This window comes from Xiphophorus couchianus, chromosome 22 (assembly GCF_001444195.1).
Source record: "Xiphophorus couchianus chromosome 22, X_couchianus-1.0, whole genome shotgun sequence".
Classification (NCBI taxonomy): Eukaryota; Metazoa; Chordata; class Actinopteri; order Cyprinodontiformes; family Poeciliidae; genus Xiphophorus; species Xiphophorus couchianus.
This window is the reverse complement of record NC_040249.1, coordinates 1,114,188-1,132,001: the sequence shown is the minus strand read 5'-3', so window position 1 is coordinate 1,132,001 and position 17,814 is coordinate 1,114,188. Positions and strand designations below refer to the sequence as shown.

General features: G+C 42.0%; 2 protein-coding genes across 4 annotated transcripts in view; both read left to right on the top strand.

The window, feature by feature from the left end:
* Positions 1–8,055, top strand: part of birc6 (baculoviral IAP repeat containing 6) — a 78,368-nt gene extending 70,313 nt beyond the window's left edge. For 2 of the 3 annotated variants that reach the window (XM_028007541.1, XM_028007539.1), the window contains exons 71-73: positions 21–209; positions 4,443–4,577; positions 6,781–8,055. In XM_028007541.1, the coding sequence (XP_027863342.1) occupies positions 21–209; positions 4,443–4,577; positions 6,781–6,960 (504 nt within the window). In that variant the 3' untranslated portion in view covers positions 6,961–8,055. The remainder of the gene's footprint in view (positions 1–20; positions 210–4,442; positions 4,578–6,780) is intronic. The other variant, XM_028007540.1, reaches the window with a different exon arrangement.
* A 2,249-nt stretch (positions 8,056–10,304) lies between these two features.
* ttc27 (tetratricopeptide repeat domain 27) overlaps positions 10,305–17,814 on the top strand; it is a 51,942-nt gene continuing 44,432 nt past the window's right edge. The window contains exons 1-2 of the mRNA XM_028007590.1: positions 10,305–10,598; positions 17,184–17,367. Coding sequence (XP_027863391.1) covers positions 10,508–10,598; positions 17,184–17,367 — 275 coding nt within the window. The 5' untranslated portion in view covers positions 10,305–10,507. The remainder of the gene's footprint in view (positions 10,599–17,183; positions 17,368–17,814) is intronic.

Below are 17,814 nucleotides of genomic sequence, written 5' to 3'. Positions count from 1 at the left end.
TGTTTCTAAATCTGCCGCAGGTGCTAGTGTCTGTGCAGTCCCTCATTCTAGTGGCTGAGCCCTACTTTAACGAGCCGGGGTATGAGCGTTCCCGTGGGACCCCCAGTGGCACCCAGAGCTCTCGAGAATATGACGGCAACATCCGGCAGGCCACGGTCAAGTGGGCCATGCTGGAGCAGATCCGCAACCCGTCGCCGTGCTTCAAGGAGGTAAGCCTCGTATTTTCACAAACACGGTAACATCTTTGAGTAGCCATTTGGGTCTGAGGCTAAACGGTTCTCTCCTGTTCATTTTAAAGGACAGCTGAATCCTGTTCTGGTGTTCAAGCACACATGTTGAAGGAATGTTGTTGTGCATTGTCCAAGATTTCTTGTGGTCTGCAGCAGGTTGTTCTGAGTAACAGACTAGACCAGGGGTGGGCAACTCCAGGCCTCGAGGGCCGGTCAACCTGCAACTTTTAGATGTACCTCTACATTAGGTCATTAGCAGGACTCTGGAAAACCTGACTGATTCAGCTGTTTGATTCAAGTGTGCTGGACCATCGAGACATCCAAGAGTTGCAGGACACTGGCCCTCGGACCATGATTGCCCACCCCTGGACTAGACAGACCTTGGCCAACATCTTGTGGCTCTTTTACTGCTTCACACGATATCACTACATGATGCTAGTTCCTCAGTCCCAGTCTCACCCTTACAGCTTTTGGTCATTAGAGCTCTGCGACTACGTCTCCAGGTGTTTTTTAAGGTTGATTTTGTTTTCTTGCTTTTACGTTCTTAAATTAATTTAGAGATCTAGGGGAAAGTTGAGACATCATTTCGAAAACTAAATCTCTTAACTTTCCATAGTAACAGTTTGACATTGATTACTTTTAGAGTCCAAGTGAATATTTATCCCAAATATAAACTCCGCATATCGAAGCTTTCCACTCACCTAACTGATCTTTTAGCACTTTGCTAATGTTAGCATAACTGCATCAGGCACACTTTAAATATTCTATGCAGGACTGTGGACAGTTGTTTCACATCTTTGATTGGTGACCTTGAAAAATCTGTAAACATTTGTTGTCGTTTTCTGGATTGTAAACTGCTCTGGTAGGAACATTATTTCAAATTTTATCCTGCATCGTGACTGGGAGTCAATATTCAGCAAGAAAGAAAAAACTTCCTAGCTACCTCTACCGCTCTTTTATTCACCTCTATAATAAATCGCAGTGCTTTCCTACAACAGTTGAATAATGACTGCTAGTCACTAATAGGTCAATCTTATCTAGATATCAGTACTGAGTGCCTAGCAGTCATAACATCTTTAGTCCTTATTGCTTTAAAATCATGAAGAATATTAAATGACCAGCCACGCAGACAGGAGTTAGCCTGCTCCGTCAGCAGCGTGCATGGCTTACTGAACACACAACGTTTTGACTTCTGTCTGCTGTCCTTAAGCGTGGGAGAAGAATGAGGGTCGGCTAACGCAGGAGTCCTTTCTGCAGCGCTGCTGATGCGTCCGTCAAGTCCTTCACTGGTCCCGGCCTGTCCTGTCACTTCTCATGAGACGCCATCTTAAGCACTTAGAGTTACGGCACGTAAATGTGTCAGTGTTAGGAGTGGCAGTGAGACAGAATTATCTTCAGAGTCTCTCCTCTGATAAAATTGAGGCGAAACAATATGGACTGCATGTGAGGTAGTGCTCTCAAATATGAAATGTTTAGAGTATTGATATCCAAACGACTAAATTAACCAAAGAAAACAGTTAATTTGCTTTCTTTACTTTTTCATTTTTCACATTTAAAAAAAGTCTCCAGAAGTGGCTCTAGAGAGATGGGTCTGAAGGTTTTCTAAATATATCAACAAAGTCGTTGCGTTAGCAGCAGTGACGTGAATGTAGATATTCTGAATATAGCTGATTTCTTTTTTTTTTTTTTTAGGTTTCTTGATTTACTTTTGTTTTTGCCTGTCGTGTTCCAAATAGTTCAATTAGCCCTGAATACAGCAAATAGCATTACCTGGTGGTCTGTATGAATTAAATTGGTCCTGTGTAGTGTCTATAGTTAGATAAAAATACCACATTTTCTTATAAATCATTAAAGATGATTGAACATCTACAAAATGAATCATATCCAGACATTAGCTGGGTAGACGTGTTGTTTTTAAAGCTCTCCATCTGTCTCCAGCTTAGTGAAAAGCAAAGGAAGTGTTTACAACACGTGTGACCTTGAAACGGGGACGGCTGCCACGCCCCTCTCTGTGGAACAGAGGCATCCTGGGTGGTGGGCGGAGCCGACAGTCAAAAAGAGGAGGATTGATAGCAGAGGAAGCTGAACAGGACAGATAGAGAATCTTTCCTAAAGCTCCGCTTTGCTTCTCTTCTCCTGGTGAACGGCGAAGCAGACCGCCTCCACCACCCCCACCCCCACATGCCCCATTCTGTAGCAGCAGCTACAGACCCATTGTCAGAACACTCACTGCATGCTGATGGCACAGCATGATGACTGTTGCTAGGACATGGACTAGGTGTATGGGGGGGATGAGGGGCAGTAAAACTGGAGATTGGTGTTCTCCATCAAACGCCGTGAATGTCTTACTGACATAGTGATCAGCCTGGACACTTAAACAAGTGAAAAGGCGTTGAGCCTCATTCACAGCTGCAGTCCTCAGACGTGATGAGCCGAATTATGATTCCTGGTGAACAAAACGGACAAGCAGCTCCTTCTTCGCACAAGAACCGTGAACACTAAGGGCGCGCCGATTGCAGTTTTCTGGCCCATCACCGATCTAGAAATGTTGCTAAATATAGCAAGAAAGTTGCTCAGTTGACAACAGTGGGGGGACTGTTGTTAACAGCAAACGGTCAGACATGACCTGGTGGGAGGCGCTACCAGTCAAACCTCTCTCACAGCAGAGCAATAGAAGACACTGGCTGATTTATTTATTTATTTTAAATCGGTGGATCAGCTTCACATGTAAGTACGGGCCGATCACTGGTCTCCCAAAATGAAGGAAATCTGGGCCGATTTATCAGTGCACTCCTAGTGAACACATCCAATACAGCACGGTTCTGACTCCCAGCTTCCAGGCTTTTCCAAAGTCACGTTCCTTGTTTGTGTACGCTAACTAGGTTAGTAAAGCTGGTTCTGATTCTGGTAGCTCACAGTTCCTACATTTTCTGTTGTCTGTCAAACTACAACCTCTATCACAGAACTGCTCAGCTCTAACATTCTGAAATCAGATGGGGCAAGGCAGACAGCATGGGTGTCCAAAGTGCAGCTCCGGGGGCCATTTGTGGCCCCGAGACTGATTTTGTGCGGCCCCCAAGAGCAATTCAAAAATATTACAAATTTTGCCTTGAGCTGCACATAGAGACTTCTCATTTATAATCAGAGTAAAAGTTGATACCAACATAATTTTCTTATACACAAAATGGTAAAGTACAACACAAAGTATTCATGTTTTTATAACTAAGTTTTAACAAAAAGTAGAACCAAATTTATCCGAAGACGTCTTTGCTGAACCCAAATCAACCTTTATTCTTTCTTAAACTTGGCTAAATATAATATAGCAAGCGTTTTGAAACAAAGTGACCCAAATCATGTTCTTATTATTGGAAATAAATGTATTCACTCTGAAAACTAGACGCTTTTCTTTTAATGCAGCAAACAAACAAAAAAGTTGCAAATTTCTGCCTAAAAAATTTTAGTAATTTCAGAAATGTTCTAGAAAAAAAATCTAATTTTTACATTGTCAGAAATTTTCTCCAAAGAAAACCATGGAAATTTCAGAATTTCAAATGCCAGCATTTTTCCTTTAGAAAATGTTCAAGTTTTCCAGAAAATTTCTAAGATTAATCACAAAAATTTACTCCTTTTCCATTTTATCTAAAATGGCCCTAATAAACAATCGTAAAAATCCCTTTAGAGTTTTGGATCTGCAGTAAATATCAGCTACTTTATTTGCTTGATTTTAGTTTTTTTTTTTTTATTATTATTTGGCCTGCCACTACTTTTGAGTCTTCAGTTTTGGCTCACATGGCAAAAGGTTTGGACACCCCTCTACTAGAGGGAATCAGAGGAATGGCATCAGCTGGGAGGAACCTGATTGGTTCATCTCTAACAGGAGTTTCTGTTTGTTAGCTGACAGCACAATGAAGGAAATCTTTGAAGATGCTTGTTTAGCTTCCTTTTTCTGCCAACAAATCAAACTGAATGAATGTGTGAACCTCCGTTTTCTATGTTTTATTAGCGATATTTCTAGCACCATGTGGAGGAAATCTAACCTGCATAAAAACGTGTGTCTGTCACTTGCATACATGACAGTCTTTGAAAGAATGAAGATGAAATGTTTAAGAAAACTTCTCTTTTTGAAGCGGACCGTTGGGTCTGGATGTGCCAATGCCTCGTGTATCAAGTGATGTGGGAGTGACTGATGTGGTGAACGGTGTGTGCGTGCAGGTGATCCACAAACATTTCTACCTGAAGAGAACCGAGATCATGTCTCAGTGTGAGGAGTGGATCGCCGACATCCAGCAGTACAGCAACGACAAGCGGGTCGGCCGCACCATGTCCCACCATGCAGCTGCTCTCAAGGTAATCTCACTCAGTCAGAACACGCAGACACACCCACACACACACACACGCACAAAGAGCGGAACTGCTCTGCTGCTGCTGGCTGAATCCGTTCCGTCAGTTTAACATGAGAACAGAATTAGCTTCATGTTTTGAAGGAAATAGAGTTGTGACGCTCTTGAAGTGGTGAATGTGACTAGCCATGGTGTCTATATAGGTTCAGTTTGGGGCTGTTATAAACAATTATTTTAGTAATCAATTAATCGAGTAATCAGATAAAAAATTGTTTAACAAAATAGAATATTGGTAAATTCTGCCATAACAATGATATTAATATGGGATATCAATATCGGCCCAAATTTTCATATTTGAGCATCCCTATTGCTCAGAAAATTAACTTGTAGCAAAAATAGCTAATTTTTTTTAAGTCAACCTGAACAAAAATTGCAAACAAATTTGAAATGATTTCCAATTTGATAATAAAAATAACACTTTTGAAGAAAAAAGACTCGTCTTTAGTTTCCGTTTCGTTTTCATCTTTAGTCAATTTAACAGATGAACTCTCACTTTGCACAGCCGTTTATAGCTTTAGTATTCATGCGAGCGTCAGTTTATCTCGGCCCATCTTTTCCCAAAAAACGCTGAAAACCCGAACATGTCCGAGGAAAAGAGCATGTTTGATCTCTCTATATTGTGCTGACAGCAGTTGGTATTCGTCAGCAACTCACTGGCAGAAGCGAGAGCGTTGTGCAACATCAATAATTATCCAGCCAGAGAACATGGCGCTAAATAGTAAACCAAATGATAAACCATAATTCCTCGAGGAATTTTGATAAACGAGGGACTCAAATCAGTCAGTGAATCATTACAGACCTTGTTCAGTTAAATTCAAAACGGTATCCTGAATTATATTCTCATCAACATTTCTATCCCAGGCCATGATGATTGGAAATGTAGCAGGTTTACATTTATTCCATCAGGAGGAGCAGATGCAGTTTAAATGACGGACAATATTCTTGAGGTATCTTTATCAGGTCCGGCCCAGAGGTGTTGCCTAGGTAACCGATAATCCTGGGACCTGGTGTTGCTGGACAGTGAACATTATCACTCATCAGTGTAACGCCGCATCTCCTTAAATTAGAAAGATCATCAAATTTAGTGGAGTTCTGTTGATAATTTGATGCTCCTACATTATGTCGATTCATCACATGATAAGTCTGGAAAACATTTTGGACTGCCCAGTCAGGAGGAAGACGACTGATTGGCAGATGTCCAGCAGGCTGTCCCGATTAGCCAGAAACCGTATACTGCTAAAGAAGTTGGTTGTTCGCAGATTTCATATTAATAGAAAGTTCAGTGGAGGGAAGACTAGTTGCAGAAAAAGGGCTAAAGTCAATGGGGGTAACAGTCTTACGAGGAGGATGGAACATTAACTGTCTGATGATGATTGTTGTGGCCATTTGTTAAATTTAGTGAATTGTAATTTCTACAAATTTAGTTTTCTTCTTTGGGCAAAATATAGAATATACTTACATTGGTTAAGAACCAAAATCTATAATTAATTTTTATATTTGGAATTGTTTAGATCATTTGGTAACTGTTAGACCCTCCCATTAATTGAAGTGATTAAGAACACATTAGGTGCTTGGTGGAGGTCAATTGTTTGGAAAATCTCTGATGTGTTGACGGGAGGTTTTTGTGAAATGTTGTTTTTTTTAACCACTTTTTGAACTTGAAACGTCAGATTAAGTTAACTTTTGTTTTCAACTAAGTTGTAAGAGATTTTTGGTAACTATTTTGTCTATATTTTCACAAGGAATAAAGCATATATATTCAAACCAATTAAGTCGGAAGTGCGTGCAAGAATCAAACCACCTGTTATCAGCCACAGCCTTTGTTGGAGATTTTGGTTTTGGAACCTAGAAGGCTGCAACAATGATCCTGCAGAAATTGAATTGGTTTTATGTCTTAGGAGAGAAAAACTTAAGGAAAACTCAATGAAACATGGATTAACAGCTTATTTAAACTGGAAGTCATTCCGGTAAACTAGCTACACTGACTGTCCCAGGTTTCATGCTGCAGTTCTCAGGCCTTATGAGGTCCAGCTCAGTCCTCACCCTAAACCTGGCCACCTGACAGCTGGGTGCTGTGGTCATGTTTGGGTGAGCAACAGCCCCCCCTAATAAATGTGTGTGTGTGTTTGTGTGTGTGTGTGTCCCTGCAGAGACACACGGCCCAGCTGAGGGAGGAGCTGCTGAAGCTGTCCTGTCCCGACGGCCTGGAGCTCGACGGAGACGAGTTCTCTGAGAAGAGCGCCGCGCTCATCCTCAAAGACCTGTCCAGTCAGGACGCAGAGAAACCCACCGGCAGTCAGGACAGCCACTGCAGCGAGGGCCAGCTATGAGCCCACCCACTCACCCCCACCCACCAGGCCACTCGGACCCCACTGGCCCCATATTTTCCAGCATCTTCGGCCCCTCACCTTCCTCTTTCTGATGATTACTCTTTAAAGACTGGATGGCTTTGAGAGGGCGAGCCATCACTTTGTCAATATTTGTATGTAAAGATCTAATTGCAGAATAGTAGTGGAGGGAGCTCAAGTACCAGAAGCCGATGAGACAAACTGAACTACGCTATGCCCTTATTAAAGTCAAGAAAACTTTTATTCACCTGTAAAAGACTGTAAACATTTTGTGCTTTTTTTTTTCCAATTGTGAAATAACCACTGATTGGTATGTTATTAAACTTGTTTATGTATACATAATGGCAGAGGAAAAATGACAGATTATATAAGGGAAACTACCTTTAGAGAAGAATGTTTACTGAATGTTAAGTCCTTTTTTTCTTCTTTTTTGGGGGGGGGGGGATGTTTTTCGGACTGTTAGAGCGGTGATAGTTGGAATCAAGGATATATTGGTCATTCTTAAAGCATATTATTTAAAAGAAGAAAACACACAGGAAAGTGACTCTCAGAAAAACCTCTGGAGACCCCACGCTACCTTTGATTTGTCTTGGATCATATCCACTTCAATAAGGTTTGAGATGGACATTTTTAACTCATGTTATATCTCTTTTACAGGCTCCAAATTAAAAGGCTTAACCACACTCTGGATCGACATTTGTCGCCTCTTAGAACTTCTCCATGACTGCTTTCCATTCACTCGACTGTAGACGGCCAGATCGGGAAATGTACTTTAAAGGCTTGTGCATGTGTCTGTGTGTTTTCTGTGCGTGTGCAACAATCCCCCGTGAGATACAAAAGCTGTGATGTGCCTTTGATCTACACCATACCACCAAATACTCCCAACAGAGTACCTTTGCTGAATAATCTGCTATTTCTACAGAATTCTGCTCCGTCTAGCTAAAGAAAACTGCTTTGATTTGATTTTATTATGTTGAAACAGCAGTGGAAAAAAAAAAAGCACTTTCTATTTTACTCACTCCTTAGTACAGTCACATAATCCTTTTGCTAGGACATTAAATGGAGCTTGAAAAATATGGACTGATTGTGCGAATGCTTATTTTCTTTTTGTTTAGCAGGATGTCCTAGTTCTGACCTGCAAGAGCTTGTTTTGTCACTGAAAGTAAATTATAGTTTGGGGTCAATTTGTTGCTGGAAAATTCTTTGTGACGACGTCAAAATTCTCAAAGACGACCACACAGTTTCCCTGTGTGAGACAGAGGCTAGCAGCGTAGTTCTGAGTTTTACTCTAAAGCTTCTCATATGTTCACTAAATAGTGATACATTTCCAGCTTTCATGACAGTTTATCTCATGTTAGGGTAGGGCTGGAAAATAAATCAATAAATCTATCTATATCGTGATAGACACATTACCAGTATCAATACATCTGATAGAATATTCACTGAACTCCAGTCCAGAACCGCACAGCATTCTGGGAGATGTAGGCAAAGGAAAGGCTTTAACTGCTCAACCTCTTATGACCAGGTAAACAAGGTGGGCGGCATCAACTCTTTGGTTGTGCAGCAGCAGTTTCATGTTTTGCCTCCGTACCTCATAACTGCTTAAAAATGGAGTGAAAACAGGATAAAACGGGGAAAGGTCATGCCACCAGCTTAGCAATATTTTAGATATTTTAAAAAAATTATCTATTGGCAATTATCAAAATCAATTAATATGAAACGCTTACGTCGTGACGAGGTATATTTAATCAATAGTTTTTCACAGAAATGTGAGCCTACTGAAAAGTCTAGTCTCCGTGTTCGGTTCTTGGTTAAAGCCGTTGCATGAATTCCTGCATCAGTGCAGCATGGCATGGAGGTCATGGTGGTCTTCAGCTTATTTGCACAGCTCTGGTGTCTGTGACTTTGACCAGTGGAGGTTTAACGTTTAAAAGGAGGTGGAGTTACTTAAGAATTGCAGGTCACATTTGCACCAACATTATTGTACAGTGGCAGAAAGAAGCTGCCCTATTAAACCTTAAGCAATTTCACTGGACAGACCATGAAAACTGGTTATCAAAAAGAAATAAACATTATTTACACAAACCTGACACCAAAACAATAAATGGTACCAATACATATTTACATATCTAAATCTAAGGGCAATCAAAGAATAAATAACTCTTAAGAGCATTAACCTTCCTAACTGACATGGTGTGCTCCAGGAGCTTTTCAGCACCAGTTGGACAATTTGTCCAAGGTGTCTAACTTCTTCACACATTAGACACGTTGGACATTGTGGACCCAGCTCAGACACTTAGCCATGCTGTTTCACAGTATGCTGATAGGTCAGCTTTCCTGGAAGCTGACATAAAAAGGTTTTTCCATTCAACCTATGTCAGAAAGCCTGAACGTGATGTCACGTTCAGGTTCGACACAGATGGGTTAGTGGTGGAGCTGAAATGTACTACAGCACTTTTGGCTCCACTCCACTACCTGCTGCTTTCGAACTGTCAGGTCCACATGCTTCAGGACTGCTAATCACTTCCTGAAGAAGCGTGTGGACCTGACACTGCTTGTGTAGGCTTGAGTGTTTCTCAAAGCACTCAAGCCCACACAGCTTGAGTGCTTTGAGAAACAGCTGTGGGTACACCATTGCCCATGTGGACGGTGAGTGCCACCTTACACTGATCGTGTTTTGTCCTTCACAGAACAAAACGGTCATCTGTCCAAGAGGTCCCTTTCGCCATCTACGCCTGTAAGATGTTTAAATGCATCGTTCACGAGTTTCAGAAGGAGCGGAAATCGGCAAAGGGTGGGGATAAAAGCAGGCCAACCCTTCAGAAACAGATATCGACTAGTACTAGTCGATACCATGTTCTGAGGAGAGACCTGTTTTTTTTCATCCTCTACCTTTCGGACAAGGCTATGAAGAATATTGGCAAGAGCCACCTCCTCAAGCCAGCTCTGTTTCTCACTATTCTCACTACATTAAAACCACATTCACCCCCAAACATTTCGGTTATTTATTTATTTTGTCCCGTTTTTAAAAAGATGACTTTACTTTTCTCACTCTTGTATATTTATAATTTAACTGTGTACATACAAATATTAATATCCCCAATAGAACACACGTCAAAATATAAAACTTGTGCAAAATATGAAACAAATAATTTGAAAACATTATCATTGTGAATCAAATTAAGCGAAACCCTAACTTGTAGCAATGAGCGACAGAGAGCTGGAAGCTGCTTTTCAATAGGATAAGCATGACTAAGTGTTTTGCCCTGTGCCCCGATATAACTGGATCCGCCTCTGCTCCCGTGTGCGTGAACTCACGGTTTCATTGCTTTTCCCAGAATGCAATGCGCATCTGTCATGGCTGCTTACTGACGCTTCTTTCGGCACATGGATAGCTAGAAACAGTCTCTGTCAGATTCAGGCGTCGGGATTCGTCTCAGTGTCCAGGCCGCCTGGAGCTCGGTCTGGTGTGGGACCGTCCTGGCTGCCCTCGGGAGATCCAGCCGAAGTTTAGCAGAAACGAACAGTCATGTTGCTCAGCGTGGAGATTCATGTACTGAGAGGCTTTCTGACAGCCAGCGAGGCTACGAGTTGGACACAAAACATCGTTACTGATGCAGGTGAGACAGACTCACGTTTATTTCACCGGGTTAACGCAGCTTCGGCACCCGAGTAATGTTGCCTTTAAGGGCCATTAATTTTATTTTCAACATAATTGGCTGACATGTTGTTATTGTTATAGGATGGGGAATCTGGGGGCGACAGTGTCGGAATTAAATGTCTTAGCCCTATTTTTGCACACCGTGAAGGGTTTGACTTTTTCTCGAGCGAACACAACATAGACAAATTTAAAGACTGGACTGTATTTATTTACCTTAAGGTTGGGCAATAACATGTCAACTGGAGAGACGTGTGTATTTATACTTGTAAAACAAAACAGGTTTCTAAAGAAATCATCGTCTGTCTTAGCCGGTCTGTTCTATTCGAGTTGGCTGTTGGTAAGCTATAGTTTTCCATGTTAAATCTTGCCGCTGAACGGCGGTTCAGATACTGTAGCTAAAGATGAAAGAAAGAGCCGACCCTGTGTGGAAGTCTCGTGCTCAGTCTCTGCGCTCTCACGCGGCATCTCAACCGGACCGCGAGAACATGAACACAGACGGGGGAACATGCTTGTGGTATGGCAGGGGAGGGAACCTTATGACAGAAGTAAGCAAGCTTGTATAACTCGCAGAGTATAACAGGAAAATATGAGTTGGTGTTAAATTAGAAAGCCCCCAAGTGTCTCTTACCGAGCTGTGCCTCGATAACAGTCCTTACATCCCTCTGCGCCCAACTTGGAAGGCATGTTTGGCTACTTTTATTCCCATTTGGATTCATGAATATTCCCTCCTCGTCGCTTTCGTGTTAAAGGTGTTCTCTGTAATCTGTCACCCTCCGTATCGGTCACCCAGTGCAGAAAAATTATGTTTCTTCGTCTCTCATTCATGATGAGCCAAGGAAATCCCAGTTCTACCTGCAATCCCAGTAAATCAGGAAGTCTATTAATTTTTTATCTGACTTATTTTTAAGCAAGCAAGCCAAACATAAAAACAATATAACTAATTTCGGAATGTTAGTCCCTTCACTTGTAAATTTAACCCACTAACCAGCCAAATTTGGAAATGAAAGCTGGGGTATTTCAACTCGATCTCCTCATTTTGAATGTTTCCATGCCCCCATTTGAACTGAAACACTGAAAAAGTTCAGTGCATCTTTAAAACATGTTACAAGTCACACGCCGTCCCTGCTGGCTTTCAGCAGCAGGCGGAATCAAACAGATATAATATTGCATAAATACTGCTTTTACTAAGTTCAAGCCAATTTCTTCACAAGAAAAATCGCTTGAGTGTAATAAAATGTTTAGTTTCTTTATTTTAACTTGAGAGGATTTTAAGTTTAAAATTCAGCATGCTGAAGCATGTTAGACGTTTATCACTATTTATTTTACAATTCTGCTTCAAATAAAGAACATTGTTAGTGATTTACTGGGCCATATGCTTTTATGGACGGTCATTTTTTTAAAAAAGTGAATCTGTAAAACTGTGGCATTAACTCAATGTGATTAAAAAATTGGGGTGCACCTAACTTTTGTTTTGTCTCACCAGGGCAAGAAGTTAGTGTAGAGCAGTGGCGCCCAAAGTCGGTCCTGGAGGGCCGCCATCCTGCATGTTTCAGTTCGCTCCCTGGTTTGACACACCTGGGTCAAATGATGGCTTGTTAGAAGGCCTAAGAAGAACTTTGACCTGCTGAAAAGGTTGTTGCTACCACCAGGGAGAGAACTAAAACATGTAGGATGCCGGCCCTCCAGGACCGACTTTGGACACCCCTGGTTTAAAGCCCTGTCCTAATGAATTGTGGATAGAAACATCTTGAGTCTCCTTGCATTTGTCTAGTGATTCCTGTTTCTCCTTCTGATTACAGAATGCTGATAGGATGGGATGACACGGGTCAGAGGTGACTAGTCAGTCATAGTCATACCAGGGAGTTAGAGAGCCTGCTGTAATACTCTCTGTGATAACCCTTTGGAAGTTGTTGAGTATCCTGGAGGCCTTGCCAGCTCTCCTCAGCTTCTACTTGGGTAGAGTAGTCACCTTGTGATCGGAAGGTTGTAGGTTCGATTCCAGCTTCCTCCCGCTTACATGTCTATGTGCCTACCAATCTGCCTATTGATGTATGAATGGGTGAATGCGACTCAACTATAAAGCACTTTGAGTGGAAAAGCTATATATGTTTAGTCCATTTATCACTTCTGTCTTTCCTGGTTCAATCCCCACTGCGGGGACTGTGATGTTCTGTTCTCTCTGCTGTCTGCTATCGTCCACAATGACCTCCCTGGTCTTCCAAACACCATAATGAGAGGACTCTCATGGCTCATCACCTTACACTGTCATCTGTGATTTTAATGTTAAAAATGTAAGTTATGTTTGGCTGTACAAAGTTAGCTGCTCAGTAGACCCCCTAGTATGTTTGCCTAGAAAATCTGTTCTTTTGGGGGAGTTGTGAATGTGTAGTCGAACTCTGATGTGGACCAAGCAAGCAAACTCTGGTTTACCTACAAAGTTGCTTCTGGGTTCAATTGAAGTAAACTCTGGTATAGATCCAAAAGCAGGAGTGGACTACAGTGCAGGGCATTCTGGGTAAATACAACCAAAACAGACGCAAGAGTCTTATTGAGTCTTAGCAGGAGAAATGACTCATTGTTCTTTGTCAAAAACAAAAGAGAAATCCTACAACCGCTAAAATCTGATTTCCACTTCATTTTTGTTTCCATTTGGTGAGAAAGGGGGTTCGGTGTCCTGATCCTTGGTGCAGCGCTACCACAGGCGAGGAGGGGAAAAAGTTACTCAAAGAGCTTGGTTTGTTTGACTCAGAGCAGTGTGAAGGAGAGCCACAGCCTCGGAAATTATAACAAGTGTTGCAACTTTGGTCCTCATCAAACCATTTGTACTGGACTATCAGATGTGAAAATGACCTTAGTTTTCTTGCTCTTTTGAATTTGTTGAACTGTTTAGGGAATTTACAGCTGTTGCTATAAACATGAGAAAAATTATTCTTGTTAGTCCAGAAGCTGTTTTTTGTTTTATATAGAATCCTACACCAGTGACCGTACTGGGGACAGTGGTTGGGTCAGTGACTTGTCAAGGACATGTGGAGGCACTGTGGGGCTGGGGAGGGAACCAATAACACCGGTTAGTGGGCTTTTACAGCCGTCTTTATAGCTGCACCATTATGGCCTATATGGTGTAATTAAAAGGAGAAGGAGTGGGTGTCCACCCAACCGAGGATGGGTTTAGAGGAGAGTTACTGAAAGTCTTTATGATATGTAGAACTGCATGATGGCGCAGTGGGCAGCTAGAAGGTCCTGGGTTCATATCCCGGCCTGGCCTGAGGTCATTCTGCATGCTCTCTGTTGTTCAAATGTGGGTTCTCCCCAGATACTCCGGCTTCCTCATGCAGTCCAAAAACATGACTGTTGGCTCATTTACTCTATGCATGCATGGTTGTCTGTTGCTCACTTCAACATGGTGTGAAAAAATGGTCAGTTTTACCAAGAATCAAATCTTAAAACGCCAGCTCTGCTGTTTGCAGTTTTAGAGAGTTTGTTCTAATTAGTCTTAAATTTCTTGTTTCACAGAGGAAATAATGTTCTCGTTTAATTAAAGGCATAAATCATTATTCCAGCCAGTGCTTTGAAAATTGCATATTGTAATTTTTTTAATCTCTAGTGCAGAGTACAGAAGCTGCATTTGAAACCAGAATTACTCACAGCGCTGCCTGTAATTACTTCTGTCGACCTCTTATTTATCAGATTACCATTATACTCCAGTTGTTTTCTAACATTATGGTAATTGCTCAGCAGGAGAAACCGGAACAGGTTATACAGAGTGGGACTGTTTGGACCTGCTTTAAACAGCCCGGTGTTATTTCTCTGAAGCTCCTTATGAGTTGTGTGAGTTTTAATTTCAGTGATGTGTGAAAAGGAGAGGCCTTTTCAAGTCAGCTACAGAGCAATATTAAGGCAGCAGAAACCTCTGGAAATTAACTAATCCACCCCCCAACTCCCCACAACAGACCACCAGCAGGATTCCCAGCTGTGCCCTTGTGAGCCATCTTAGGTCGGCATTGTTGCCCAGTCTTATGCGCTTCTGCAGATTCCATCCACAGTGAGCCTAATTAATGGCAGCTTATTTCACTAACCTTTTATGAGTTATGAACTCATTTGAGGGTCTCTCCTTTGTTTTCCATAATTGCTGCCTTTTCGTCGGCATGCCTCAAGAGGAGCTGAGGTTTCATTAAACGTGTGGCCGTACCACTGCCGTTCATTTCCCCTCCCATAAAGCCGGGGCCGGCTCATTCTCCTGCTTGTCCTCTACCTCTTCCCCCGCCCTCCTCCTCCTGCTCTCATGGCGGCCCCTGGGTTTCATTAGATCAGCCGTGAGATGAGAATCTCCGTAGCTCTTTACAATGCCAGCAGCACCTTATTAAAGCCAAGGGTACTGTGAAGGGGTCGTCTGATTGACTAATGGAGGCGTCTGCAGGCAGGCAGGGAATCTGACTTCATGACAGAAGCAGAGGCTAACTTTGACTCAGTGACAGAAGGCAGGTAGTTCTACAACACGGATCAGGACTTGATCTTTTGAGTCACGTAAAGGGAACCCCACCCTGGTATCTGGAATCAGACCTTTTTTAGACGTGGTTATGTTTTCTAAACGGGCATTTTGTGGCTATGTCATTAGTGTAGATATTGAGAACATATAGTTGACTGGCCTGCTTTCTAAGTATGAAGGAGGTAAATGGAAAAGGCAAGAAGAAACCACGACCATGATAGATAAATAAAGATTCTTTGCTGTAGGGATTGATCATGTATTGTTCCGATAAGTAAAATTGTGTGGAAATTAACAACCAATATTTATTCCCATCTTGCTGCCGTTTGTTTCTGGAGGCGGAGTAGAGGAGGTGTCTGTTTGGTCATGACGGTTATATACTGTATCTCCATCACTGCTTCAGTTAAACTCCCCACAATCCTTTGCTGTATCACCATCACAGGGCCCACATGACCAAGATCCTCTACTCCACCTCCCCAAACAAACGGCAACAAGATGGGAATAAATAACTTCTTTAAAATTTTGGCCTAGTTTTTTTTTTATTGTTGTTTTTCGGACCGATAATGTGATAAAAAATTTCTATTGGTCTATGCCGATGTTAGTGTCGATATATTATGCGACCATAACAATATACATGTCAAAATCTGTGAATATTGCCGATCCCATCAACATTAATCGGATATCGGCCCAGATTCTCACGTCGGCGCGTCCCCATTTCCCTACCTGAAGTTCAGAAGCATAGCCAATCTTCTGTCTGCCATCTCTAATCCCTTGTAGATTAACTCAGATAGAGTAGTGCATACAAGAAGCAACATTGTGTAGCGTGTCATTAGCATTCGTTGTTAAAAGTCCACCATGCTTCGTGGAAGACGGTAGCAAGGTGGATCTGTCGGGTCAGACCAGCCCTGGAGTTCCTTTAGCTGATGCTAGCTTTAGTATTCTTGGCATGCTGAGCTGTCTGCTCTTGCCTTGAATTTAATGGATGTTTTCATGTGGGTGTGTGTGTGTGTGTGTGTGGCACTGTTTGTTAATGTGGCCAGGTTGCATTCTACAGCTCAGAACACCTCTTCCTCCTCTTCCTCCTCCTTCTTTCTTGTTTGTTGTCTCCACCGGGGAACAGAACGCAATCAGTGCTAATGAGCTAAGCCGGCTCCCTCCGCAAATAAAAACCTAATGAAAGACGAGGAGAGTTTCACTGGAGCAACAACGTTACTCCTTTGTTGTCCTTCCTTCTTTTCCCCTCCGTGTTTGACACCAGCTGGCCGTCTGTGTTACGGCAACACGAGGGGAGACCCCACATCATGCTGGCAGTATCATTCTTAGAACCTAAAATGACAGAACATGAGACAAGTACTTTTTTTTCTCTAATTTTATATGTATTGAAACATTTTATCATAGCAAAAAACAAACAATATGCAGGTCTGTGGAATTAGGAGATGATGTATTTAAATCTGATCATCTAATGATCTAATTGGTGGAATATTGTTTATATCCGTGAAGAAAGGTTTAAAAAGCAGTTCCTGTATTCATAGAACTGAAACTGGAAGGTGGTCCGATCACCTTGACGTCAGCCTTTCTCAGGTCACACACTGCAGACTTTATGCATTATTTTTGCACACATGAGATTTGAGCATTTATGACTATTCACCTCCATAATTCTTAGCTACGTAAACAAAAAATAAAGACAAATGTATTGATTTCCAAACTTTTTACAGGTATATTGAGGTTATGAAGTGAATATAGACGAGGCCTATTATAATGACATATTTTGCTGGGCGATAAATTGGCACATAAATTATTGCGATAGATGATAATGTTGTTGTTTGGAGTCCATTACCGAGTAATATGGCAACTGGAAGACATTTAAAACATCCCCAAAATAAGTAAACAAAACAACAGAAACAACAAATAAAATGAATTATGACTTCATTTTAATTGATTGTGTGATTAATTTATTTGCTGCTTATTGTGACAGCCCTACCATGGATATGAAATGAGAGAGTCTGAGTTTTGGCTGTGTCGTCTGTCTTGTTTTCAGCTGCTTTGTTGGTCTTGTTGCAGACGCAGGGCCCCTGCTGCAGGCTCTTCTGGACGGGGACTTCGAGGCCGTGCTGCTCAGCCCTCAGGTGGCAGGTGTGCTGACCGGAGACGGCAGCTGCAGAGAGGGCGAGGACCTGGAGGCCTACCTGGAGAGATGCCTGCTGCTGTATCTGACTGCCCATGGCGACGATCAGCCGAACAACAGGTAGCCCAGCATGAATGCTGCTGTTCAGTCAAACTCATGTTAGATTTTCACCAGTAACTGATTGGTTAGACATGTTCTCTTTTCAATTGTTGGGGAAATGAGAACAGGTGGCTGAGACTGGAGGCAGGTGGAAGTACAACTGAATAAAACGCATGTCGTGGCTTTCTGATCTTCATTTATTTAAAAAAAAGTAAAAACTGCTGTCTTTTTGTCTTCCATTGTTTTTTTTCTTCTCAACTTTCAGTAAAAGCCACTGAAGGGTGTGGTTCTGATATGTTGTAGAACCATTTTCTGAATCAGGTCATAGCTTCTGGCTTCTCCTGGTTCCTGTGTCCATTTCATCTCTCTGATGTCCTCTTCCAGATTCCACATTTCTTCGTTCTGTATAGGAGCTACAGTGGAACCGGTTGATAGTTTTAGAACCTCCTGAAGCTTCTCCTCACTGAG